This window comes from Aulostomus chinensis, chromosome 20, assembly GCF_037954235.1.
Source record: "Aulostomus chinensis isolate RoL2024-O1b breed Wild chromosome 20, RoL_Achi_v1.0, whole genome shotgun sequence".
NCBI lineage: Eukaryota > Metazoa > Chordata > Actinopteri > Syngnathiformes > Aulostomidae > Aulostomus > Aulostomus chinensis.
Window position 1 is genome coordinate 8837805 of NC_141339.1, and position 27780 is coordinate 8865584.

The following is a 27780-nucleotide window of genomic DNA, read 5'->3' on the forward strand; positions in this document are numbered from 1 at the left end:
AATCAGGTTGTTTCTTTGCAGGAATCCTGCGAGCCTATGAGCAACCACACTGAAGAAGATTTTTCCCTCAACATTTAGAAGGCTGATCTGGCGGAACTGGCCGATTTCTTATGAGTCCTTTTCCTTAGGGATAAGAATCCCTCCGGCTCTCCACCAGGATGTTGGTATCTCCTTCTTTTGCCACATGACTTTCATCAGCTTCCAGAGGAATCTCATGACATCTGGTGCGTTTTTGTAGAGCCTGTATGGAACTCCATTGGGGCTTGGAGCTGATGCGGCCTTTGCTTTGCGCACAGTTTTGTCCACTTCACTCCACCTGGGTGGACTGATGTCTAGCTCATGCTCTGGTGGACTGAGTGGTGGCTTGTCAGGTGGAAGTGTAACTTCTTCCTGGTGTCGGTCTTTGTGAAGAGACTCTTCGCAAATTTGAAGGGGTCTTTGTAGAAGCGTGATCTTGTTTGCTCCTTCCTTCTGCGCTTCTTCAGGAGGTTTTCAGCTCTCCTCAGTGTTGCAAGCCTGCTCTTGATCTCTTCCTGCAGCAGTTTTATCCCCTCCTTCTCCTCCTCTGTGGCTTTCCTCCAGTGCTTCTTCAGCTGCCTCCTCTCCTTGACTAGGCGATCTATTTCTGTCTGCCTTCTGGACTTGGTGGGAATTGACGGTGTAGACCGTTTGCCTTTGGCCACTCTGAACCGTTCCGCTCCATAGGCATAGAATAGGTTGCCCATTCTCTCCAACTTCTTCATGGTGGTGCCTTTGATCCCTTCTAGGATGTTGCAGAGATCAGTGTTGACCCCCTTCCACAGCGTCTTGTTGCAGGACTTTGGCCAGTTGACTAATGGCCTTCGCCCCGGGATCGTCTTCTCTGCTAGTGGACGTGATTTGTTGGATTCAGGTTGCTCTCCTGTGCCTTGTTCTTTCTCCTCTGGGACAGGGGTGTTGATGTCCTGCAGACTGTGGTGTGTGTCCTGCTGCTGAACTTCATTCGACTGACTCGGGCTGCTTCTTAAAACACATTTAATAAACTTTTTTTTAGTCGCCTTGTCAACAGTTGCTCTCAGATCTTTTTTTGTTTGTTTTCAGTGTTAAAAGTTATGCACTCAATTTTTTTTCCTACACTCAATTTTTTTTCCCCTGCTCTCAATTCTTGTGCTTGTTGTCAGTGTACAGGCAGCAGTATTTTGAACCAGCAGGAGAGTTTTTAAAGATTCATCAAACATTAACTCCATTAGTCCTTACACTTCCTCAAAGATAATTTGTGACCATTCTCCGCGGAGTTGATGCGATTGTCAAATTTCAGCACAGAATTAACTCAAAGACTCCTGACCTGGTGATGAGGGTTTGATAATTAATATGACACAAAAACAATCGCTCTATTTCAACTGTTTTTTCGTGGTCATAAATTGGGTGTTATGGTGAAAATAAATGGAAGATTTATTAGCATATACAGTACAGAGCAAATAAAACAAGCCCTAAAATGTTGTTTTGTTTGTACATGTATGTCATTTGTTAGAGAGCTGCAGGCCGAGAGTCAGTGTACACAGGACTTTCAGCAGAAGTGTGAGGACCTTATGTGTATCGTGGAGGAGCTGGAGCAGGAGTCAACATCCAGTGAAGCTGAAAGTTACTCCAACCTCCGAGAGATTCTAGTTGCTCATCAGGTACAATGTGATTTGAAGATTTTCTACATTTTCTACTCATATAAAAGGGTAGGCCTATAATATAAGACAGAGATGTGGATTTCAGATCAAAGTGAGCAGATTATTGTCACAAAATGTAATACAACAATAATAATAAGATACTAAAATGCTTAAGGATTTAAATTCAAATCTTGCATCAGACACTCAGACAGTAATCTCTTGGTTTTAACAAAAAACATTTTATTCACTGTATTAAATACGCTTGGAAATTGGAAACAACCACCAAACAATTAGACAGCAGACATAGCAAACTACATTAAGCTGTAATTACAATGGCGAAGAGGGGAAGAAGGACACATTCATTTAAAGGCAAGTCAGTCATCTACCAATTATGGGATGAATAAACACAGATAAATACAACCCATCCATTGGAGCTTTGTACTTCTAGTGGTGGAACAGTGAAAACACCTGAATTAAAACTGGTAGACAACAAGCATTAAAACTGCCCAGGGAGAAGAACAAAGCCAAAAAAGAGGTTTAAACAAAAAGCCAAATTAACTGAAAATAAAATGAAACAATGTTACATGTTTTTTTTTCAGGGTTATGAAGTGCAGAAAAATTCTGTAAATGCAACAAAAACAGAATGATAAACCACAAATCGCTGCAGTCACAGTGCTTCTACATAATCAGCAATGACTCCTTTTGATAGAATATACCAACTTTTCCTGACCAAGTTATTATTTTAGTAGTTTCTGCTTTGTAGTTTTGGTTTCTGTTTAGCAATTTGCTGTTATGTTTTTTTTTTTTACCATTTGTGTCATACTTGGTTTATTTAACCTATATTGTCATGGGATTTGGACTCGACAGCTGCCATACAGGTTAAGGTGAGATAGCAAATGCAGCTTCCTTTTTGAAAAAAAAATTCAAACTTTTCCCTTTCATATGAAAGCCAGTATTCTAAACCCTTCATGAAAATTCATTGTTGTTTGCCTGACTGACAGTGTTTCCAGGTCAGAGAGAAAGTGCCAGGTTTAAGGAAGCAGTGCTTCATTCAAGTGCTTAGAGAGCTGATGATTTAGGACTAGATTATACAAAATGTGGTATAATGCCATTTTCATGGCAACTAAAAATGATGGTGAGTTCATTTTGATCAATGATTAGATTAGGTTAGATTAGATAGAATTTTAATGATCCTTTGGGCAGAGCCCTTAGGAAATTCAGGTTCCAGTAGCAGCACAGACACCGAGTATACATACAAGAAACCCCTTGAGAAATACAAAAAGTAATACAAAAGTAGTGCAATAGCATAACTATCAACTATCAAAAAATATATCTATCAACAATAGCTATTAAATACAGTTGTGAACAAAATAAAAATAAAATTTGAAGTATCCATGTGATATATAAAAAGTAATACACAGAGTCTCCGTGGAAGATGATATAAGTATAAAAAGCTAAGAAAAAGTACAAACATTAGCTTGGAGCTGCGGAGCAACAGGAAAGGCGGTCGTCTCCCACAGCGCCAGAGTAGTTGTGGATGGAACAGTGTGATTGTAGGAGAAACTTTTTATGCGATAGGAAAACTTTCCTACTGATAAATCCTTCACATCTTTACATCTGCAGATTAATTGCAGTTTATCTATACAAAGTAAATTACAACCATGCTGACAAAGATATGTTTGTTTATTACTGCATAGCTGCAGCTGAATTAATCTACTCATTATCGCAAAAGCTTATTTAATATATCACAGTAATGGTGGCAGGACATTAGGCAGCTTAGGTGCCATTTGTTTTCAATTGAGGATCTTAGTTTGAGCCAAACAGAATTGGTATCATCACTCTATCAAAGTGCTAGCAATAAATACTTAATGTTGTGTTGTCACTCATCCAGAAGCAGCAGGTTGAAATGATCCGTGGGAACCAGCTTCTGCAAGGTCTTCTCTGTGATGCAGTGAAGTCTGTCGAGAAACAAACAGGAGAGAAAAGGTCAGTGATCGGAAAGTCAGTGACCGGAAAGTCAGTGACCATAATGCTGTTATACAACTTTAAGATGTTTTGAGTGCCTACCATTTGACAAAAATATTTGTCTGAAGCAAGAAATTCTCCATGCACTGAGTTTTCAAAGCAGGTTGGCCTATCGTAAATATTTCAAACTTTGCCATTGGTAACATAACTAAATATGAGGTTTTCCATCTTGCTTGTGACCATCTAGTATGTGTGGGTGTTTCCAGCCTTGGACAAGCCAAATGTCTCCTTGTGTGAATCATTTGTGTGGTTTTGGGATACTTGGAGAGCTCCTAATTTTTTTAATGAGATCTAAAGGAAAGTTTTGACTCTTCTCCCAATGCTGGAACTGATACAAACAGTAAGAGAGACTCTCAATGTTGATTTAGCATTTGCCTGTGTGAGCTCAAATCTTTTACTTAAATTTTATGACAGTTTTATGCTTTTTTTTAACAAGGGAAATTAAAATGTTCTATTGTTTTATGAAAAATCAGCTCCAATTTCATATTATATTCCTTTCCCATGTTATACATAGAGGTTATTTAATGGTCTTCGCCAAAACACTGAACATATTTTGTTGCTTCCTTTACAGATCTGAGCTCATGGCAAAAGTGGCATGTATGAAAGAGAGATGGTTTAGGTCTCTGTCCCTTGCAGCTCAACGCAGGGCTACCACAAAACAACGGCTCAGCTGGTGGAGGGTCTACCGACGTGGCTTGAAACCTCTGTGGAGGCTGCTCAGCGATGTTGAACCTCTGCTGCACCCTGCTAGTACTGCTCTGTGTACGCTGCAGCAGCTCCAGAGCTGTGCCGATAATTGCCAGGTTGGTTATGTTTTCGAATCTAGCCAGTCAGACTTTATTCAATTTGAGAGGCTTTTTTTTTTTTCTCAAAATCAAGACCTTATATGCGAGAAACATGCTCTATTCTTTCTGTTGCGGGAACAAGGTGTCAACAGTTATCAGTCAAATTCAATATGTAATGATGTATAAAAGGAATACATCACACTTTCACACATAACACTCCTTTTTCTCCCTAATATTTGTTTAAGCTTTTGGAAAAGACTCTGGGACAACACTTTACCATCTATACTCAGACTCAGGAGGCTGGCCGAAATTTGTGCGAAGCTATGACAAAGTCAGAAAGTCTAAGTCAACTGCAATTGGAGCTCCAGGCCATAGAGGAGGTTTGGAAACGTACCCTCTCATTGCTGGCTGACAGGAAAGCCCATGTCGACACGACTATTAAGGTAAAATAGCAAAATTGACTGATTATTTACAATAAACCTATAGTGTGTCATATTTCCAGATAAATGAACGTCCTTACTTTACTCTTCAAATGTATTTACTGTATCTTTGCCACGTCAGTGTCTCAGCATTTCAGATTATGATTGGGTAAAAAAAAAGTGTGTGGCATTTATGAACCAATTGGTAAAACCTGGAAACTTGGAGACACCTGGACATACCCTGGGAAAAAAAACATGAGTGAAATACTCATTGTCTATGTTAAACTGAATTTTATCTGAACCTAAATGAGGTCAGTCTTGATGCTATATGCTCATTTTGTGTTCCAGATTAAACCTTCTTCCTTCCTCTAGCTCCATTCATCTATAGGCACCTGTTCAGTTTTTCTGTGTTCAGTCTTCTTCTACTCCATGCGAGGTGCACATACACTGGTTATATCTGTTATGCAAAATAAAACCAAAATCAACATTTGTTACCTTTTCAAGTGAGGCCAAACTCTTTTTACTCCAAATGATTTCTTCATTTTACTTTGGACATGAGGCGGCACGGTGGTGCAGTGGTTAGCGCTGTCACCTCACAGCAAGAAGGTTCTGGGTTTGAGTCCCGGCGCGCGCGGGCTCTTTCTGTGTGGAGTTTGCATGTTCTCTCTGTGCCTGCGTGGGTTCTCTCTGGGTTCTCCGGCTTCTTCCCACCATCCAAAGACATGCAATTGGGGTCTAGGCTAATTGGATACTTTAAATTGACCATAGGTATGAATGTGAGTGTGAATGGTTGTTTGTCTTGATGTGTTGGCCCGGTGATGGACTGGCGACCTTTCCAGGGGGTACCCCGCCTCTCACCCGTAGCTGCTGGGATAGGCTCCAGCCCCCCCGCGACCCTTAAGCGGAAGACAATGGATGGACTTTGGACATGTTTTTAATCGGGGTTCTTCGTTGTTGTTGTTTTGTCTCTGTGTTTTCAGTAAAATTTGACATGAAGGTTATGTGGTATAAATTGTTTATTTTAAACCAGAACACTTTTTTCCATATTTTTACAAAATTGTGGGAAAAATACTTTTTGGATTTAATGGCTTATAGTTTCCATTAAAAAAAAATGTTAAGAGGTTTAAACCAAGTAGCACTGGATGGACAGTACAATAGTTACTAAAAGAGGGCTGGAGCCTCATACTGTTGACATGAGGCCAGTTATGAGGGGGGGCAGCTTTGCATGACTCATTGCTTTATATCTCAACAGCACGTGTGTGTGTGCGCACTCACACACACACACACACACACACACACACACACACACACACACACACACACACACAAAAACTTAGGGTGTAACCAGCTGGTTACAGTGTTGATGCCTGTCATTCTATTACTGTGCACATCTGTTACACTGTGCAGGAAGACACGGACAATGAATGGCTATGCAACTAAAAAAATGGAGTGTGCCACTTGAACAAACTTGCAAAATCTGCAGGAACAAAATACCTCATCGTTTACCAGATTTACCTGGGAGTATTAAGAAGACTGTCAAGTACTGACTGCTTAATAGCTTGAATGATGTGTTTGATTCCTTTTTTAATCCTATCAGCTGCTGTTGATGTCTGAACCTTATTAGCCTATGCTTATTAAAGCATCTGAATGTTTGGGTGTCCAGCAGGGTCAGGGAAAGTTGTGTTAACCCTTTTAAGCTCAACAGGATTCACCCGGCGAAGGGGAAATCCCTCTGATCAGTGTGTCAAAGATGGCACAGCGATTAGCAATAACACAGAGTGGAACTGACAACAAGAAGCTATGTCCTGGTTGAGTAAATGATTCTTGGTCGAGTTGGTTTTATTTGTTCACAATATATTGATGTATTCAGCTTGTGTTTTATTTTCATTCAGTTCATATTGTTTGAGATGTAGAAATATAGTAAAATATATTTAGAAAAAAGAAAAAGCTGGTTTTCTCAATTCCTTCAGCATTTGACAGTCAAATTTGACATTAATGTTACAAAGGATTTAATCAGCAACACATGAAAATTGCATATTTTTTTAATTTTACCAATTTAGATTTGGTTTGTGAATCTGATTGTTCTTAATTCCCCTTTATTAATGTATTTAATGCAAAAACAAAGCCATTTATGATTTAAATGTTTGTTAATATTTTTTTGCTGTTTATCTAGAAATGGTTGCAGTTTCAGAACAGGGTAACCAGCATCACATCTCAACTGGAAGAGCTGAAGAAACAGCTGCCTGAGAGGCCAGCAGAGTCTGAGCAGGATGAATATATTCAGGTGATAAGAACTTAGCCCTGTGTTTATAACAGCCTTCATTTACCTAAAGATTATTTTCATTCACACTTCAAAATATTTCTTCCATCACAATGCCAATTTTGAAACATGGAATTGCACATCAGCTGTTAGTACTGATCTGTGAACTGTGTGTATACACACACATATATATATATATATATATATATATATATATATATATATATATATATATGTACAGGAAAGAGACATCTGTGAACTGTGTGTATATATATATATATATATATATACAGGAAAGAGACAGCTGTCACCTGCATCCTTTGATGCATTTCACAGTAAAAACAGAGCCAAAGTTCCCTTCACCCCTCAAATCCATCAGTATCTAACCCCCATTCCACCACAGTGCTTTTGAGTTTACCCCCCTTTCCCTTATTTAATACCCCCCTGCTCTCACACCCCTCCCCCTTTCTACCTCCTTTACCCTCCCCCTGTTCCATCCAAAGCCCTTTAATCTGGACGGTCAGAGCGAACACTGGCGTGGAAGAGGCAGAGAAGCGTGTTCATGGCTGCCTGACCGGAGTGTTTAAGAGTATATATATATATATATGTGTGTGTGTGTGTGTGTGTGTGTGTGTGTGTGTGTGTGTGTGTGTTATGCAGAAGACAGGAATCTCTCTGCAGCATTTAGCCAGTGGATTGAGGGAACTGGCCACCATGAAGACTGACTTGTTTCAGTATGTTGCGGCCACTGACTCTGCTCTGCTGGAACAGCAGCTGGAACAACTCCATGGCCAGTGGGAAGAGCTGTGTATGAAGGTGAGAACTGAAAGAAAGAAAGGGGAGAAAGTGAAAGAGAGAACAACAGTGATAAAAAAAAATCACGAACATGTGAGAGATTACAGATGGTGCAGATAAATAGAGAGCTAGATTTGGGGAGTAGAAGAAGAAATTTGCCACCAGTGGCATCTTGGTGGTGACCAGCGACACAAAGACTACACAACACAACTGAACACACACTCATTTGTTTGATCTGACAGTTCATGGAGGGAAAACTACATTGTTTCTTTCTTTCCATTTTTACAGGGGAAATTATTTGTATTTCTTTTTTTGCATTTTACTAAATTTGTCATTTTTCAGCTTGAAAGCTGAAATATATAGTTGTTAAATCAAATTTTTGAAAGACTGGACAGCTTTCGTTTGTAACACACTCCGACGTGCCGAGCAATCACATGAAAAGAGAACAAACTTAATTCTGTAACTACACCGAAGGGGAAAGTAGCTCATACTGTACATGCTGGCTCAAATTCCTACAGTTAAGTCTTTTGGCTTAAACACAAGTGCACTTTTGTTCTGCCTAAACCAACCATATTGACATGCTCTGCTGACAGTTAAAATGGTTGTGGGAAAATTTGCGCTGCTGCTAATTGTGTCTGCTGTTGAGTAGGAGGCATCCACCTGCTCCTGTCTTGGCAGGAGTTAATTGCATTCACAGATGCAGCTGCAGCCACCACTGTGTCCACCAGGTTTTCAATTTGAGGCTCTGTATGCACCTTATTATCTGTACAAAAATGGTAATGACTATCCCATCAATACAACTCTTTTAAGATTGCCCTACAGGACTGTGCATCATAAAACTTAGTTTCCTGTTGACCAGAGAATTTCTTCAAGGAAAGACTGAATCAAACACCGGAAGAGTAAATATTAGTGCTTTTTTTTTTTTGTATTAATGCTAAATAATTTCAGCTGTTCCCTCACACATTTGATTTTTCATTTCTACGAATTCCTGGCAGGGCTGGGTGTTTGAGCTGAGTTGCAACAGCGTCCTCTGCACAATTAACAGGTTGCACTTGTGGGGGGGGGGGCACTGGAATGGGTGCGGAGCAGATGGCCTGGCTTGGCTAAAGGGATTCAGGGGCAGCCTCCATTGTTCCAGGGGAAGCAAAAAGTCCTCAAATGGGAGACAACTGCATCACAAGGCACCCTTGAGTCAAAAAGGCCCGCTGGTGTTAGTATATTAAAGCCACACCTCAGGTCTCATTTAAATCAAATAAATGCCACTGAACGGTAAAATATAGCTGCTGCCTTTGTATCTAACAAAAGATCATCACCTCCTCAGTGATGTAATGGGATGTTTTAAGCTGTCATTAAGAAAATGAACTTGTTAATTTGATCAAACAGCCAGTCTCTCCTGAGGATTTCTCTCAATTTGTTTGATTAGAGATTACAGCAAGATTAAATGACCCTGCTGCCTCAGTATACTAAAAGAACATTTTCATATTCATGTTGTTTCATTATATCTAATTCAATATATAAAAACAATTTCTATACTGTCATTTAGAAATAAAGATTCAACTTCTTTCTTTTAGGTACCTCCAGTCACTAAGTTGAAATATATACATATATACAGTTGTTTATTATAAGTGTAAAGTCTTATAACTTTCTTCTCTCCAGAAAGTCTAAAATTAATATTATAATTGTGGCACATTTGTTCTGTTGGTGTTAAGAAATTCTTGGTTTGCTTTTAAATCATAAAGCACAATTTGTGCTTGTTTTGGACAAAATCCTGGAGCAGTGCCTGGAAAATAGACCTCTGGTTGTAAGAAGCAAATATGCTAATGTTTTAAGGAAGTTATTAGTGTGAACAATGTTGATGTTCCACCAGGAATAATTAGCTGAAGTTTGCAAAATTTTTAACTTGTTTGTAGAAAAAAATACTTTCTCTAATTTCTGGTAACGATGGTACTAATTGATTTTGCAACTTTTGATGTAAAATATTTGAATTTTTCAGTGAATTAATTATATATGAGTAGAAAAAAAACAGCTTTATACTTAAAAGTACACTTCTGCAAATTGGTCCCTCAAAGATACATTTGTTATCTCCAAAGTAAAATGTTGGTCTTTAAGATTCCAGAAATAAACCTTTTGACTAGAAGAAAGGGTACAGAGTGAACTGAGTACATGTACATAATTGTTTTTCAAGAGGGTATCCCCTCCCAGTGACAGCCATTTGAATACTTTTGAGAACACACTTGTACCTTTTGAGCTTGTTATGTAGGACATGTGAATTGTGCCTTAATCACTTTTTTTCCAACTGGATTCTTTTCCAGGTATCATTGCGCAGGCAGGAAATCACAGACCGCCTCAATGCATGGACCATCTTTAATGACAAGAACAAGGAGTTCTGTGATTGGCTGACCCAGATGGAGAACAAGGTGTGCCACAGTGCAGATCTAAGCATCGAGGAAATGGTTGAGAAGCTGAAAAAGGTAGAAGGAATATGAATATTTCCCCAGCCGAGTACTGTTTTTGAGTGTACCGTACACAGAAACTAACACAGATGTTTATACTGCTTTCATAACCTTTATGTGTACTGTCTGTTCATGGTGGCCCCCATCAACCCGTTCTGTGCACCCCCACAGTGAATCAGGCCATTGGCACCACTTAAGTAGAGATGATTAAAATCCATATATGAGCAACATGCATTATGCTGTTTAAACCAGATGGTGGCCTGGAATGGAATGGCTGCACTCCTTTTGTTCCTACACAACAGTTGTCCTTTCAATGACTGAAAGCCCTTTGTACCTTCCTGTCTCATCGTGGAGCATGCTCATTTAGTACACAACATAATTGCTTTGAGCATTGCAGTATCATTGTTTTGGGCAGCAATATGAAACTGGAAAATTAGCATCAAATGGTAGTCCATTTCATTCCTTTGATATCTTAAGATGGGAATTCCTTGTGACGTATTACACTGAAGCCTCACATGTTAAGTTGGTGGATTTTGCTGCCCCTTTAAGTTCCATACTTAAAGATCTAACAGATATGCAATGCAGATTGAAGTTATTTTTCAGGTTTCCTTGCCTTTTGCTGCTAAGGACATGATCTGAAGTAACATAATCTTTTGTCATGCCACTTCAGGACTGCATGGAGGAAATCAATTTGTTCAGTGAGAATAAGAGCCACCTGAAACAGCTGGGAGAGCAGCTGCTGCTAGCCAGTGATGAGGCCAAGCAGACCCAAGTCCACAGTTCCCTGCAAGAGGTGAACCAGCGTTGGCATAACCTCTTCCTTCACATTGAAGCCAGGTGAGTATCCCAGCACGAGACAGTTTCTTCTCATTTGTATTTAAGCCAATTAAGCAAAAGTCCCCAGAAGAGAGCGACATAATTGTCTAGTAGAGCTGCAGTTTAGTGTGTGGATGTCAGTCAGTAATTACTTCAAAGGAACATATAAATGTGTTAAATTAAATCTGATATGTGTGCAGCTGTTTTTGTTGATAGTGAGCCAGTCCCACACACATTTTACTCTGTAATTATCCCTCCACTCAAGCACCTTTTACAGCAATGCCACTCAGCATTAAAAAGCATCATTAAACATCGAAAGGCTTTAACTAGGGTCCGTAATTCAACAATAGCTCTCATAAGCATCCATCCACCTGCTGTTGTGTTTGCTGTACTCTGCAGCTGCCAAGAATAGATGCTTTCTAATGTATAGACTTTAGGTTAAGCCCCTGCATCAGACAGATGGGCTGTCCTGTGGATGAGCAGAAGATACTGCAAAACCCCAGCACACCCATCCCACCCCCTTCACAATGAAAAAAAGCTGTGCTTGAATCTCAGACATTGCCATATGGCTTCAAGTCCACACTGACCGGCCCCCTTGATCTGCAGTCTGACAGAGCGTGAGGATATGAGGGACAGAGGGTGGGTCAGGAGAAGGGGAGTGGTCTGTCTGCCTGAATTTAATTCTCCCAACAATTCCATAAAATAACTTTCAAATACATCTATTGTGAGATATGGATTGGGTAATGTTGCATTAATTGTAATTTGGTCAAAATGGAGCTGAAGATGTCAAAACATGCCTTTACATTATTACTGTGATTGCAAAAAATGTTGAGTTATATAGCAGACGCAAAACAACTTCACCCTCAGCTTTATCAACTTAGATAAACATTTGTTTCTTTAGCTGCTAGATGCTCAATTTTCTTGCTAGGACAGGTAGCCAACTGTGTTTTTCTTTGTTTTGTTTTTTTTTAGGATTTGATAGCTAGTGGGCTACCAATTGCTTCAAGAAATTGAGTATATGAAAGCTATGAGACTAAACAGGACAATGAAAATGGTCTAACACTGTTGAACAAGCTCCATTGAGCCAGTGTGGCGAATGGTAGCACTTAGGAACACAAAATGTTCTTGTGTTCTTTTTTAGCTCTCAATGTCTAAAAGACAGGAAGCAAAGCCTGACAGATATTATTTATTGTATGATTTATTTTGGTCCTTGTGTACTTTGTAGCTGTCAATCACCCAGCCTTGCAAGGATTCTAAGGTGCACCCTTGATTTAAAAGGCAAGGAGTTACCAATAGCAATTAGGCTTTGCTACTTGTCCATAAGAAAACTGAGGTTTAAAAAAAAGTCTCATATTGTTCAAAAACAAATATCTGAGCAACATTTCACAAATGAGGCTCATCATCACTGTCAGCAACTGCATTTACTTTATAACTGATTTGATTTCATGGAAAAAAATGCTTTGATAAGGGCACATTAATAATGTTTAGTTTATGCTTTGTTCACAATTCATTAACAGTTGATTAATGTGTACATTAGTCATTTACTGATGGTGGTCATGTAAACCTTACAGTTTATAACAACCTGGGTTGTACTAGATTATTACGATCCAATGATAATGATATTATTATTATTGTTGTTGTTGTTGTTGTTGTTATTGTTATTATATTTCTGTCTTTATTTATTTATTTCCAAAATTTGGTGGGCTAAGCTGAGCTCTGTGGTAGGCCCCAATCTGGGCACCACTGATCTCATACATTACATGACATACTCAGTATGTTGATTACAAAAAAAAACAACGGTCAATTTGTTGACTAAAACCTAAAATATAGCTTTGAAAGAGGCTAAAAAATCCACAACCAAGGCACAACAAAGTCCCATGATAGTATTCTTTGGACTTGGTAGAACAAATATACATTTGAGAAGGGTAGTTTTTAAATAATATAATAGTCGTTGTCATCATTGTCCTCCTCCGCTTAGCCGGTTGGTCTGGGTTGCAGGGGCAGCAGCCTCAGCAAAGAAGCCCAGACTGTCCACTACCCAACCACTTCCACCAGCTCTTCCGGGGGAACTCCGAGGCGTTCCCAGGCCAGCCAAGAGATATAATCCCTCCAGCGCGTCCTGGGTCGGCCTCGAGGCCTCCTCCCAGTTGAGCATGCCTGAAAGACCTCCCACGGGAGGCGTCCAGGAAGCATCCTCACCAGATGCCCGAACCACCTCAACTGACACCTCACAACATGAAGGAGCAGCGGCTCTACTCTGAGCACCTCCCGAATGACTGAGCTTCTCACCCTATCTTCAAGGGAGAGCCCAGCCACCCTGCGGAGGAAACTCATTTTGCCCGCTTGTATTTGCGATCTTGTTCTTTCAGTCATTACCCAAAGCTCATGACCTTAGGTGAGGGTTGGAATGTAGATTGACCGGTAAATCGAGAGCCTTGCCTTTTGGCTAAGCTCCTTCTTTACCACAACAAACTGGTTTAGCACCCGCATCACTGCGGATGCCGCCCAAATCCGCCTGTCAATCTCCTGCTCCATCCTACACTCACTCGTGAACAAGACCCCAAGATACTTAAACTCCTCCACCTGAGGCAGGAGCTCCCCCCCAACCCGGAGTAGGCAAACCATCCTTTTCCAGCTGAGGACCATGGCGTCAGATTTGGAGTTGCTGATTCTCATCCCAGCCACTTCACATTCGGCTGTGAACTGTCCGAGCAAGAGCTGTAAATCGTGGCCCAATGGAGCTAAGAGGACAACATCATCCGCAAAAAGCAGAGACAACATCTTCCCGCCACCAAACTCGACCCCTTCCACCACCCAACTGCGCCTAGAAATTCTGTCCATAAAGGTTATGAACAGAACCGGTGACAAAGGGCAGCCTTGGCAGAGTCCAACCCTCACCGGGAACAAGTCTGTCTTACTGCCGGCAACACGGACCAGACTATCACTTCTCCGGTAGAAAGACTGAATGGCCCTTGGGCTAAGGCCTGGCCACCAGGCACTCGCCATCGGGCCCTTACACTGGGCCCTGGCTCTAGGGCGGGTCCCCGGTGCCCCTCCGGGCTGGGTGCACAAATTCCTTGTACTAACTTCCATGAAGGGTCTGTTGAACCATTCTTTGTCTGGCCTTTCGCCTTGGACCAGTCTGCCTTGGGTGAACCTACCAGGGCCAAAATGCCCCTGACAGCATAGCTACTAGGGTCACTAGGGCACTCAAACTCCTCCACCACGATAAGATGACGGTTCCAGGAGGAGATATTTAATAATAATATAATAGGAAACCTGAGATTAATTGAAGGACAAAAATACTTTTGAGAGTATAACTCTAAGGCTACTGTTCGTCGAGAATGAATTATGCTCACATTTTTCTTTTGTTTTCTAATGTAACCTGCTGCAAGAAATACACACACTGGAAAAGTTTTTTTAAGTTTAAGTTTATTTAAAAAGCAAAATTAGGTGTACGTCCATTACTGACTCCCACCAAAACTGCTCCATATGCACATGTACTTAAAAGATCTGCATTTTCATGACAAAAGTAAATGTCACTCGTTTGGACTAGATTACGAACGAGCTCTCCTACAGCCAGATGCACTTCCTTAACTTTGTCCTCCGTCCATATATCCTCAATTATCCTCTAGCTCTTTTCCCCCTTTTTCTCCTCCACCCATTCTACTCTTGTCCTTTTAGTCAGCACAGACCCCTGACTGGGTTTTGTGTCTTTGTTGGGCCTCTGCATGAAACTGCTGGGCTTTGTTTGGCTGTCAGAGGTAGAGGCCGGGTAGGAGAAAGAGATACAATTTAGTGGATGAGGGTCTGCAGAGAAGAGAAGAGTATTTCCCTGACAGAATTTACTCTGACTGTATGTCTTTATTACACAGCCATAAATACAGTCTGAAGCTTGAAACATAAACTGCACAAGGAATCAGCAAGTGACTACACATATTATGCATGCTCTTAAATTAGGGCTTGATATTGCAAATGTCCCTTAAGATTGCCACAGAGATGATGTAATTTGTTGGACAACATGTAAGTTACCACCGCCATGAGGTAGCTCGACCAAAAGCCAATGGGATGTTTACAGTGAATTTTGATCATTGCTGAAAATGAGACCAGTGGGGGAAAAAGTACGAGACTTGTACGTTTTCTTCAGAATGAACACTACTTTTACAATTTCTTAAGCATAATTGTAATCATTGGGAGTAGAAAGCTGTCATTATGCTATGCATCAACTGCACAGCAGACACATGAATTCAACATTACCACAGAATTGTGCATCTTGTGCTTTAAGAGTGCTAACATTTGTAATCTCATTTAGCTGCTTGTTGGCATGGCTGTTTTTAAGACACATAAAGGCTTCAAAAGTCAAGCTCACATATTTTACTCTGCAGAACATTAACCGAAAAGTACTGGATATTCTTTAAGGATTTCAGGTCTCATTCTTGTGCCACTCATATTATGGCTGAAGTAATTATCATTATGACAACTATTATGTGTGTGTATAGCAAATAGCTGATGTTCTGAACCCGTTTTCATTGCAGTATTAACAGATTTTGTTCAGTACATATCAAGTTTGTCTCATTACTTTTCAAAGGTATAGTGTTCACCAGACCTAAGCTTAAGTCTGACATGTAAATCAGCCTGGAATAATATTTATTCTAATATTAAAACTGACTTTCATAAGCTCAAATCTAAAACTACTCCAGACACTGCAAATATCTGTTGGGATCCTATCATACTTTCTTCAGCCTTCTTACACTCACAGCTGTTTTTAGTGCTCATTTTTTGCGTGTTAAGGCTAAGAGGAAAATACTCCCACCCCTGACAGGCTTTGCTGGACCTCGACAGCAAAGGAAGGATCAAATGAGGAAATTAACTCAAAGTCCCAAATGGGGCACACTTCAGGCTTTTTAAGCCACAGAAGAGAGCTTTTATTGTCCTTAGTGTTGCTATGACACCAGTCGGTGTGTGCATGTGCAAGGGGGTCTGTTGCCATGGTGATTGTAGAATTTCTCGTGTGTGACACCTGAGAGTTGTTAGAAGAAAGAACAGGGCCTATAACTTATTCTCGTTTGTCCTTGCATTAAATTTTCTTGTTTTTGTCTTTCCTATCATTCTTTTCTCTTTGCTCTGCCTTTTGTCTTTTCTGTGTCCTCATATTACTGGCTTTCCTTTTTGATTAAACATAAGAAAAATCTTTTTGTGTTTTTTAGGGTGAAGAAACTGAAGGAGACACTGGTAACTGTGCAGAAGCTGGATAAGAACATGAGTAACCTCCGCTCGTGGCTATCCCGCATTGAGGCTGAGCTGTCCAGACCCATCACCTACAGTGTATGTCACCATCAAGAGATCCAGAGGCGGCTGGCAGAGCAGCAGGTGTACAAACACACACACACACACACACACACACACACACACACACACACACACACACACACACACACACACGCGCACACACACGCATGCACACACACACACGCACGCACATGCACACGCACAGGCACACATGCACACGCACACATACACACAATTTCACCAGTGTACTTTCCTACAGTTTGTCACTACGTCTGTCAGTGGCTTTTATTTTCATTTTGCTGTTATGTTTCACTAATTTTTATTCATTTTCCTCGAACATTGCTAATATTTTGTTCAGTTTTTTTCCATAATTTCTTTATCCAGTTTTTTCTGTTTTCTTGCCACTCCTCCTTACTCTTTGTCAGTTTTTGATTAATAATTCATTTATATCAGTGGGTCCTTTTGTTTAATTTTGGGAGTGGTTGTTTCTTCTGCTGGTGTATCTGTGAAATTTTTTACATGGACTGATGCAATGTCTGTCCATGTGTGTGGCCAGGAGCTGCAGAGGGACATCGAGCAGCACACAGAGGGTGTAGCGTCAGTGCTCAGTCTTTGCGATGTTTTGTTGCGTGATGAAGATGCTGCTGGCAGCGTTGAGGTGGAGAGTGACTCCCTGCAAGAAACAAGCCATAGCCTAGACCAGCACTGGAGGACCATCTGTGCCATGGCTCTGGACAGGAGGCTCAGGTGGGAATACACATGCTTACATGATGTGCTAACGTTTCATCCCACATTTAAATCTGTTAGATTATTCCAAATCAACATAAACACAGATTAGTTTAAAATTGATTATGAGTACCATATCTATTATCTGTGATGTACTGTACTTCTGTATGATAGAGTTAAAAGTGTGAATAGACAATACACTCACTCTGAGGTCTTTTTTCCTGAGTCAAGAGTCAGTCTTTTTTTGTAGATCTAATGAAACCATTTATTTCAAGAACTTCTAACTGTCAACTAACACCATCATTGGGAAAGCATCCATCAATGTCACTGAATAGCCTCCCCACAGTAGACTATAACTCTTGTGTGATGTCCCTCTTGTAGGATTGAGGAGACTTGGAAACTGTGGTGCAAATTTCTTGATGAATACTCACGGTTTGAGGATTGGCTCAAGATAGCTGAGCGTACAGCTGCCAACCCAAACACCGCAGATGTCCTGTATGCTGCCGCCAAGGAGGAGCTCAAGAAGTTCGAGGTCGGTTTTGAGGCTGATTGGGAGAATGAAGTTTGGATGAGTATGAAGTATCATTGTTTATATGCTTGTGTGTATCTCAGAGCCAAATATTGCCTGTTTGGGTTAAATCATCAACTGGAGCAGTGTGTTAACAAAAGGCTTAATGATCTAACTCAACAATTCATCTCTTCTTTTCCTTCTTTTTAAGGGTTTCCAAAGACAGGTTCATGAGCGGCTGACCCAGCTGGAACTTGTCAACAACCAATATCGCCGCCTGGCCCGAGAGAACCGTACTGACTGCACCAGCCAACTCAAAGCCATGGTCCATGAAGGGAACCGGCGCTGGGACACCCTGCACCGTAGAGTGGCTGCCATTCTTCGCAGGCTCAAGGTACATCACTGGACAGTTCACAACTGTTTAACATTGGAGAGGACAGGTTATGTGAAATTATAAAACGAATCATTAGCTAAAGGTATAATATGCCTCAACATTAAAATGCCCTTTGACACAACCTGTTTTATATTCAGTATTTTACCAGTCAGAGGGAGGACTTTGAAGGCACCAGGGAGAGCATGCTGGTGTGGCTGACAGAGCTGGACCTGCAGCTGACTAATGTTGAACACTTTTCAGAGAGTGACGTCCATCACAAGATACAACAGCTCAGTGTGAGAGCACAGCCCCCCCCCCCACACACACACACACACACACACTCAAAAACACACACATCATACTAATAACAACCTGTAAGTTGTGCTGATTGTATGAGGTCCTATAATCAAATTCATCTCTTTATGCTTTTGTCTGTACATCTTGTATAAATTAGAGGAGCAGCATTTTGGATGGTTAAACCTCTAACTTTAATATTAATCTGTTCCTTTGCAAGAGCCACTCTATAGATTTTATTAGGATTTACATTTGCCTTTTTTGTTTTTGCTTTCAAACATTAATTTTTTCCCTTTTCATCGATCCAATGATGTTCATGCAGAGCTTCCAGAAGGAGATCACCCTGAACACTGAGCGGATTGATGGGCTGATTGTGTTTGGAGAGGGTTTGATCCAGAAGAGTTCACCCCAGGATGCTGTGCTGATAGAGGATGAACTGGAGGAGCTGCACTCCTACTGCCAGGAGGTTTTCGGCAGACTAGTCCGCTTTCATCAGCGCCTCAGCCAGCCCAGAGTGAGCCAACTATCCATACAGTTGATGTTTTCTTTCATTTACAAAGTAACCAGTGCAATTTTTAAAAAAAACTAATGTAATCTACCTTTCAAGTAGAAACAGTGAAATGTTATTTTATTTAGGCTGTTGAGAGCTGTCAAACTGAATCAGTCAAAATGAAGTCAAAAATATTATTCATCATGTTTGTTAGACCTCAAGCACCCACACAGTGAGTTGTAGTGAGAAACACCGATTGTAAACAGAAACTTAGTTCAAAATAAAACTCCATATTATAAAGTGTGTTAATGTTGGGCACTATAATAAAACTGTTTAGAACCTCTGTTTTGAACAACCTTTTTTTTCCGTACATTTTAGGTGATCATTGAAGAACCAGAGCTTCGCAGCACCACCTTTTCCCTGGAGTCAAGCTTAGAGCTTATTGGCCGGCTGTGGCTTGGGCGGGGTCAAGGCAGCCCTCCAGCTACTCCTTCCCACTTGTTGGGCTCTCCCTTGGAACGCTCAGGGCGGGAGACACCGGTGAGTGTGGACTCCTTGCCGCTGGAGTGGGATCACACGGTGGATGTTGGAGGGTCATCGTCACATGAGGATGAGGAGGAAGGACTTGAGGAAGAGGGAGCTTACTTCAGTGCACTATCAGGTACACTTTCTAATCTCACATAAAATTATGTAAACCAATGGCATCAGAGACTAAATTGCATGATTTGAGACACACATGCCAATAATGAATTGAAAAAAAAACAACCTGTAGTTTATTCATTCGAAAATGTGAAAGATTATTAACCTGTGGTGTGGGGCATAAACCAAGGAACCAGCCATGATTTTGGGAGAAGGCTTGATCTGAATCACTCGGCATATTCCAATGATTTTTAATATTTTTATAATGTTAAAACTAAAATGCATCTTACTTTCATATATATAAATGTTCATTGCATTCATCCGTCCATCCATCCATTTTCTACCGCTTATTCTGTTAAGGGTCGCAGGAGCACTGGAGTCTATCCCATCTGCCTTCGGGCGAGAGGTGGAGTACACCCTGGATGGGTCACCACTCCATCGCAGGGCCAACATACATAGACAGATAATCATTTACTCTCATAGCCATACCTACGGTCAATTTAGAGTATCAATCAGCCTTGTCCCCTCTTGCATTGGAGAAAGGCAGAGTACCTGGAGAGAACCCACGCAGGCACAGGGAGAACATGCAGACTCCACACAAAAAAACCCAGTGGTCGAGTTGGGTCAAACCCAGAACCTTCTTGCTGTGAGGTGACAGTGCTGACCACTGCACCACCGTGCCACCCCATTGCTTTTAAGCTCTAACAAAATAAGTTCACACAGTGCTCATTAAGCTCATCTTCACAAGGTTAATCAAATGTTATAGAGTTTGGATCTGTTTATCACACACTTCCGGCAGATGCAACTGTTCATGATCTGCCCCATAGAACATGTGCAGTAGACACCCTCCTCAACCGAAACTGCTAGTTAGCCCTTTGCTTGTGGCTCTAACACCCTTTTTGAATGTTATCAGACTGAATGGATCCAATTCTAATGTTGGAGAAGCCAAGACATAACCACGTGCCAACAGTTTTTTGTAATATCTGTCACTGCCAGAAGATGGCAACAAAAATGCAGCACCATAGCTTTAGCATGGCAAGTGGTTGTCAGTGAGAAAAGTAATGGACCAGTTTGAAAGGTGGTTTTGTGGTCACTTGGGCCAGCAGAAACATTGCATAAGCATTGGTCTGTGCTGACGTACACTACACCTCCTCCGCACTTTTTTTCTGTCTTATAATTCGATTTTAATATTTCTCTACAGTCCATTTAATGCTCAATGTGTCTTGTGTTTTTCATTTATTGCCAAAGACCATTTAAAATGTTTCAAAGTTATAGAAGATGTTGGAAAGAGAGGCAAAAGAAAAGGAGCACCAGACAGCAGATGACTGCAACTCAAAAATCAATGGCCTGAGAATTAGATTGAGAATCTTCAGATCTTCTTTATTTACTGGAAAGTGCCTGTGTATGAAAAGTTAGTACAATAATATTTGTTTTTACTGCAATTATTAAAATAATATACCAAACTGAAACTAATAACTGTCTGATTTAATGAAAACTTCAAAGAGTTTGTGGCTAAAATTGTACAAATTGAGACACTGACAGAGATGTTCACAAGTCTTTTTTTTGCAAGTCCAAGTCAAGTCTCAAGTCTTTGGTCACAAGTCCAAGTCAGGTCTCAAGTCTTTGCGGGGTGAGACTTGGTCAAGTCTTAAGTCTTTGGTCCCGAGTCCAAGTCAAGTCTCAAGTCTCTAAGAAATAAAAGTTTCATGTCACTGGGTCTCTAATGACATCTTTTAAGTCTACTATAAATTAACACACTCCTCTGTCCTCTCACTCAAACCTAGTGTAATGGTAACCTGATAACTTATAACATTAACGTTACATGGTCAACAATAAAGCTGTAACCTGCCTGTAAGCCGACAGTATAACTGTATTTTTCTATGTTTAACATCAGCCAGTAGATGGTGGCAGCGGAACGTGACGTACATTTTTTTCACGTCATGTCAATGCCACTCAATGCAAACAAGTGTGACAAGCAAATTAACACTCATTCATCTTTTCAAATATTCAGTTACAAAGCTAGTAGCAAACTAAGTTAACGTTACATTGCTGATGCTGAGCTAAAAATGTTTGCTAACCATCCATATGTGACTTAACGTACCGATCTGGGTGAGTTTTCAGGTGCCTGATAAAATTTGATGTGGTTGATCCAGCATCCTTAATTTTGATACCGCAGACTGCTTTCTTTGTTGTTGCCGTCTTGTTTGAAGTTTTTATAACCAAACATAATTACAAATGGTATAGCAGCAGCTGCAGGTGTGCCGGTCACCATAGTGTTACCCAAAACATGAGTCCGAGTCGAGTCTGAAGCCTTTTCAGCACGAGTTGAAGTCAAGTCTGAAGTCACTGTGTGTGCACGACTTAAGTGCGACTTGAGTCTGAGTTGCAAACTCAAGTCCCCATCCCTGGACACTGATTCCACACATGTACACACAAACACTCAGACATACATTCACCTTTGGTCTGATCACTCTCTCCTCCCAGAGGTGGAGTTGACTGAGACCCAGGACGAGTTTGTTGAAGCCCCAGAGGCCCTACGAGCCTTCTCACTGGGTAGGCACAAGTACATTTCCGCATTATAACTTTTCACTATGGATTTGAGCTTACAGTTGGCACTGTGCCTTTGACTGGATGTTTCTGGGGGTGACATGAACTTAAGAAAAAAGAGTGAAACAAATTGAACAGTAAGTGTAAAGTGAATGAAATATTGTTCATATAAGAACAGAAATGTTACTTGCACATTGCTCACCATCTCTACTTTAGCCCCAATTTGAAGTACTTTAAAGCTGCTGCTTGCTTAGTTTCTGTCTTTGTCTCTTCCCTACTTCCCTCATAGTCATGAGAACTATGCCATTACTGCACATTACCACAAATTGTGTTCTCTCATTTTCTTGCTTGATTTGAACTGACTTCACTCTTTTCTGCAGCCTTGGCAATCTCATCACTGATCAACATGAATGCTTTTCAACATCTGCATGTTTCCCACATCAGTGGCATCAAGCACTGTTAATTCAGCTTTGTCTCACGCTCTATATATTATCATCATTTTAATCAGTCTGGTATGGTCTATTTAAGTTTTTGTTTAAGTAATGTCACTAAGGACCCTCTGGCAACACATAGGGGAGGACTTAAAGGATAAAGAAAGTGATTTAATGCAACTCCTTTTTGGTAAGGTATCCTAACGTGAAAATATGACGGCAATCAATGAGTCCATTTACCAATCATAGTCTTTATGGTTTTATCCAACTTCTTTTTAATAATTGATACCATTGATTGCATGATAATTGTAAAAGATGTTCGAGATACATTTTAAGCTCTGGTGTGTATGTGTGTTCAGGTTCAAGCAGGTCAATGACTGTGCATGATTCTCAGAAATGGTGTTCACCTGAAGAAGCTGAGCGTCTCCAGGTGGATGTAGAACACCCTGGTGATGCTCCACCCATCCTCACCAGCACCCCTGTTAAGCAGCGCTATGTATGTACCACCAATCTCTTTCCAATGGATGCATTTAAACCACAACAACTGATATCTAAAGAAAATGCAGTTGGAGTACATCCTTTGAGACCAATGTATATGTAGTCCATTTGCCAGAAAACACTAACTGTGTTTATTTTGGCTCCAGTTGCGTCTTATGTCCCAGTGCAGTGACAGCATTGAGGACATTAAGAGAATCTCATTGATCCTGGATGAAGAGGAGCAGCCGGAGGAGCTTGGGCTGACTGGCCTCACTGAATCAGACAAGCAGTCAGGTGAGAGATGATAACATGGTGAATTTAGTGTGTTGATGTTAGCTGCGATGGATTGAATGTGCTCACCAAAACAAATACAAACCAAAGCAACATGAGTTTCAGAGTTAAAGTAGCGGTATGTCACAAATGAGAAGCAGCAAAGGAGGCCAGTCAGTAAAAAAACAAAAAAACAAACAAACGTAACCCGAAAGGTTCAATGCTCAAGAATCAACTTTTTATGCTTAAAATCTTCAGTATCCCAAGGAATGTTCATACACAAGCTATGTGGCTGGTCCTAATAAGCTTTTTTCATCATTTACTAATGCTGATATTTTCACAACACACACCCTGAAAACTAAAATAGACAGTAGATCAGTGGGTGTTTCTTCTATCTCAGGTATAATTGAGCGGTGGGAGCTGCTCCAGGCTCAGTCCACAAGCGACCAACATGCTGGCTCTCAGGACCCGGAAAAGCTCACATCTGACCTTGATGACATCATTTCCTGGTTGGAAAACATTACCCCAGAGCTAAACCGCCAGCAACAGCCAAACCTAGCAGCCAGTATTGACTTGGATAATATGGCAGCCAGAGCAAAAGACCTCAAGGTAGCATTGAAGACCATATTACACTTGATCATTTAGTTTATTTACAGTATAATCACAGGTATTGATGATGCTTCTTTCACACAGGAGATGCAGAAAATGTTTACTCACTACAAGTCTACCATGCTGTCTGTCAACCTGCGGGCTCTGGGAGTCCCAGAGCACCAGGAGAGACTGGCTGGGATGAACCGAGCCTGGAGCCAGGCTTGTACAGACCTCCAGCAGTGGGATATCAGTCTGAGAAAGACTCTGATGCAGTGCCAGGTGAGAGGTGTTAAAAATAGGATACATTCCCGAGTACCATTCTTCTTAAATTGGTATTCAGAGCTGAATGGTAGGAAGAGAAATTAGCTGATTAAGCAGTTAATGCTGCTGTTGTTATTTGAATGGCATTGAAACAACTGGCAGCCATGTTTAAGCTGTTTGTCAGCTGTAGATATCAGGCCTTTTTATTTACTTTTTAAAAATTCTTACTACAGACAGAAAGTTAACTAGAGGGCAATCAGAGCACACACATCTTGGCCCAGGTGATCTCAGCCAACTCAAATGTAAATAGAAAAAAAGTGACATTTTGCACTATGGTAAACAGATATATTCCAGGAAAGAATGCTGTATTCCTTAGCTGTTACTACAACCCTCCACCAAATCTGATAAAAAATCAGTATCATGACTTTTACAGAGGCGGCACGGTGTTGCAGTGGTCAGCACTGTCGCCTCACAGCAAGAAGGTTCCGGGTTCAAGTCCCGGCTCGGGCGCGGGATCTTTCTGTGTGGAGTTTGCATGTTCTCCCTGTGCCTGTGTGGGTTCTCTCCGGGTACTCAGGCTTCCTCCCACCGTCCAAAGACATGCAATTTGGGGACGAGGCTGATTGGATTCTGTAAATTGACCGTAGGTATGAATGTGAGTGTGAATGGTTGTTCATCTCTGTATGTTGGCCCTGCGATGGACTGGCGACCTGTCCAGGGTGAACCCTGCCTCTCGCCTGTTGATGCTGGGATAGGCTCCAGCCCCCCCGCGACCCTTACTAGTAAGGAATAAGCGGAAGATGACGATGGATGGACGATGGACTTTTACAGAGGCGGCACGGTGGTGCAGTGGTTAGCACCGTCGCCTCACAGCAAGAAGGTTCTGGGTTTGAGTCCCGGCTCAGGCACAGGCTCTTTCTGTGTGGAGTTTGCATGTCCTCCCTCTAGCTGCATTGGTTCTCTCCAGGTACTCTGGCTCCCTCCCACAGTCCAAAGACATGCAAATGGAGACTAGGTTAATTGTATACTCTAGATTGACTGTAGGCGTGGCTGTGAGTGCGAATGGTTGTCTGTCTATATTTGTTGGCCCTGCGATGGACTGGCGAACCGTCTAGGGTGAACCCCGCCTCTTACCTGAAAGCTGCTGGGATAGGCTCCAGCCCCCCTGCGACCCTAAACATGAAAGAAAATGGATGGATAGGTGGATTTTTACATAATCCTGCAAACAGATATGAAGCTGCCTAAAAACAGATTCTGTTGTCATTTGTTGGTGTTGTTGGGTCAAATTTTTGCTATACTTCACTGTACCAATACAGAATCCTATTGTCATTGACAGACAGTAAAAACTTGATAAACCAATTCATAGTGAAACTATACGTCTGGAAATATTTCCAAAAAGAGCAGATATATTTTTTTTTTTTCATAAAGGAACATTGAATATTTCATGAGAAATAAATGACACAATGAAAAAAAATATAACGAGTTTCACCATCCCTCTACAGGACTTTCATGAAACCCTCCACTCTTTGTTGCTGTGGTTAGCTCACGCAGAGAGCCGACGCTACACAGTGGACATCAGTCATCCAGAAACACCTGTCAAAGCTCTCAAGCAACACCGCAATACTCTCAATGTGAGCTCCCAAAATAAAGTTCCACTTTTTCTGCTTAATTCTACTGGAACAGAAAATATTCTATGTGCCATTACACCCATTAGGATGCTGTTTATGAGCTGTTATCATGTTTGTGGTCTGTAGGAGTTGCAGCAGGAGCTGCTTGGGCGGCAGGCTCAGCAGGCTTCTCTCCAGGCTCTTTGGTCTCAGCTTCAGCCTGACGATGGGGCAGAGGAGAGGGACGAGGCCCAGGAAAAGATCCATGTGACGGGCAGCAAACTGAAGCTGCTCCTGAGGCAGGTGGCCCTGGACCTTAGGAGCCTGCAGCAGCGTCTGGTAACTGTTGGAACTTTGGAGTAATTTCCTCATTTGATGTTAAACAATTGTTTATATATTGGTTCATACCCATCACTTTGAATGTCTTCATTTTATTCAGACTGAAGGAAAGCCGATTTGAGTTATTTTGGCATGCACAAACATATTATGTTTTGCCTTTTTTTTTGTCTTTAATGCAGGATCAGGAATCTGCATCCGCTGTCCAGGATGAAAGTACTTCAGCTGACCCTTCTCAGGAGGTTGATCACACAAAAACAGCATCCTCCACTGACAGGTAACATAAATCGCATCAGTATTTGCCTGTCTTTTATAATATATATTCCTGTACAAATCTGATCCCTCTGACCCATTTCTGTTATTCAGAGCCAGAAGGGACTCATTCCCACACAGGTCCTTCTTCTCCCGGGTCCTTCGAGCTGCTTTCCCCCTTCATGTCCTTCTGCTGCTCCTTCTGCTCCTCCCCTGTCTGGTCCGGCTGTCAGACAGTGACCTCAGCTGCATAGAGGCCAATAACTTTGCACGATCTTTCTATCCCATGTTACGCTACACCAACGGCCCACCACCTACCTGATACTGAGAAAAACAGACTACAACAAATGAACTTACGGATCTTCAAAATTGATATTTTAACATGAAGCAATTGCTCTGTAAAATTTCCAAAGTCCAGAAATTGTATTTATATGTCAATTTTAAAAGATTTATTCAGATAATATTTATTCGCTGAGCAAGAAAAACTTTGATAGACTTGAGACATGACAACAAAAATGCAAAAATTATAGCTGACTAATGCAAATATCTCGACATGTCCCTGAATTTCGTCACTTGAGTCATTTCCTCAAGCCCTCAAAACTGGTCAGAGTGTCTCTTTCCCGGGGCTGGATGTGTTTCCCAGTTTGACAAAAGGGGGTGGGGGGGTCATTTAAGGTTTGGTATTACTATATTGTAATTTCAGGATTTCATAAGTGGTTTGACTCTTTCTGTAATGACTGAATTCTAAAAAAAAAAAAAAATCATGTTTATTTCCGATACAAACTGATGGCAGTTTTATTCATAAACTTGTACACCTATATTTTTGTAGATTTTTTTTGACTTGAGTAGAGAACAAACTGATATTTTCATGTACTCTTGAAACACTGTAAACTTAGTCGGGTTCCTCGTATGTACTGCATGTAATAATTTAATAATTTAAAACCTTAAAGGATGGATTTATGCCTCTGATTTTCCTTTAATAAACACATACTGTCATAACTCCATTTCCTTCATAATTTATTTTCTTGTTCTATCAGATTTTTTTTTTGCCAACATGTAAATAGGATTATTTTTCATCCCATCAAGTTAATTAGGAAATCAATACCACTCCTGTTTCAGTTTAAAGACCAGAGGTAGAGTTAGCTTAATATAAAGCATTTTTTACTTTTCATCATTTTTTAACAAAAACAGTTAAGCAGCACTTCTGTGCCGTGTCTCTCAAGGCCGCCGCAAGAATCGATACTTAAGATGAAAAACCTTTTTTTGCAGAATCATAAATGTTGAGGATACTAATACTTTGCATGTGATGGTGAGGATGTCTCCCTCTTGAACTACTACAGATCAAGAAGTATTGTCAAAGCCATGCTTAACCTGTGTATGTAGAGCTCTTCTTTTATTTTTTTTTGGTCGAGTAGATACTACAACTCCTCTAATCTTGTATTTTACTTGTCACCTGTTTCAATCGGGGGTTTTCAAAGTCTGAGATAGTGGGCCTGCTT

General features: G+C 41.0%; 1 protein-coding gene across 1 annotated transcript in view; it reads left to right on the forward strand.

Moving 5' to 3' along the window:
* syne2a (spectrin repeat containing, nuclear envelope 2a) overlaps nt 1-27301 on the forward strand; it is a 99007-nt gene extending 71706 nt beyond the window's left edge. Inside the window, exons 85-107 of the mRNA XM_086190516.1 lie at nt 1511-1658; nt 3529-3623; nt 4234-4465; nt 4693-4890; nt 7040-7150; nt 7787-7942; nt 10234-10392; nt 11045-11211; nt 16398-16560; nt 17036-17226; nt 17587-17737; nt 17925-18107; nt 18245-18382; nt 18703-18894; nt 19249-19531; nt 22847-22983; nt 23132-23258; nt 23635-23843; nt 23928-24104; nt 25589-25717; nt 25841-26032; nt 26212-26306; nt 26396-27301. Of these exons, the coding sequence (XP_086046642.1) occupies nt 1511-1658; nt 3529-3623; nt 4234-4465; nt 4693-4890; nt 7040-7150; nt 7787-7942; nt 10234-10392; nt 11045-11211; nt 16398-16560; nt 17036-17226; nt 17587-17737; nt 17925-18107; nt 18245-18382; nt 18703-18894; nt 19249-19531; nt 22847-22983; nt 23132-23258; nt 23635-23843; nt 23928-24104; nt 25589-25717; nt 25841-26032; nt 26212-26306; nt 26396-26603 (3841 nt within the window). The 3' untranslated portion in view covers nt 26604-27301. The remainder of the gene's footprint in view (nt 1-1510; nt 1659-3528; nt 3624-4233; nt 4466-4692; nt 4891-7039; nt 7151-7786; nt 7943-10233; nt 10393-11044; nt 11212-16397; nt 16561-17035; nt 17227-17586; nt 17738-17924; nt 18108-18244; nt 18383-18702; nt 18895-19248; nt 19532-22846; nt 22984-23131; nt 23259-23634; nt 23844-23927; nt 24105-25588; nt 25718-25840; nt 26033-26211; nt 26307-26395) is intronic.
* The last annotated feature ends 479 nt before the right edge of the window (nt 27302-27780 follow it).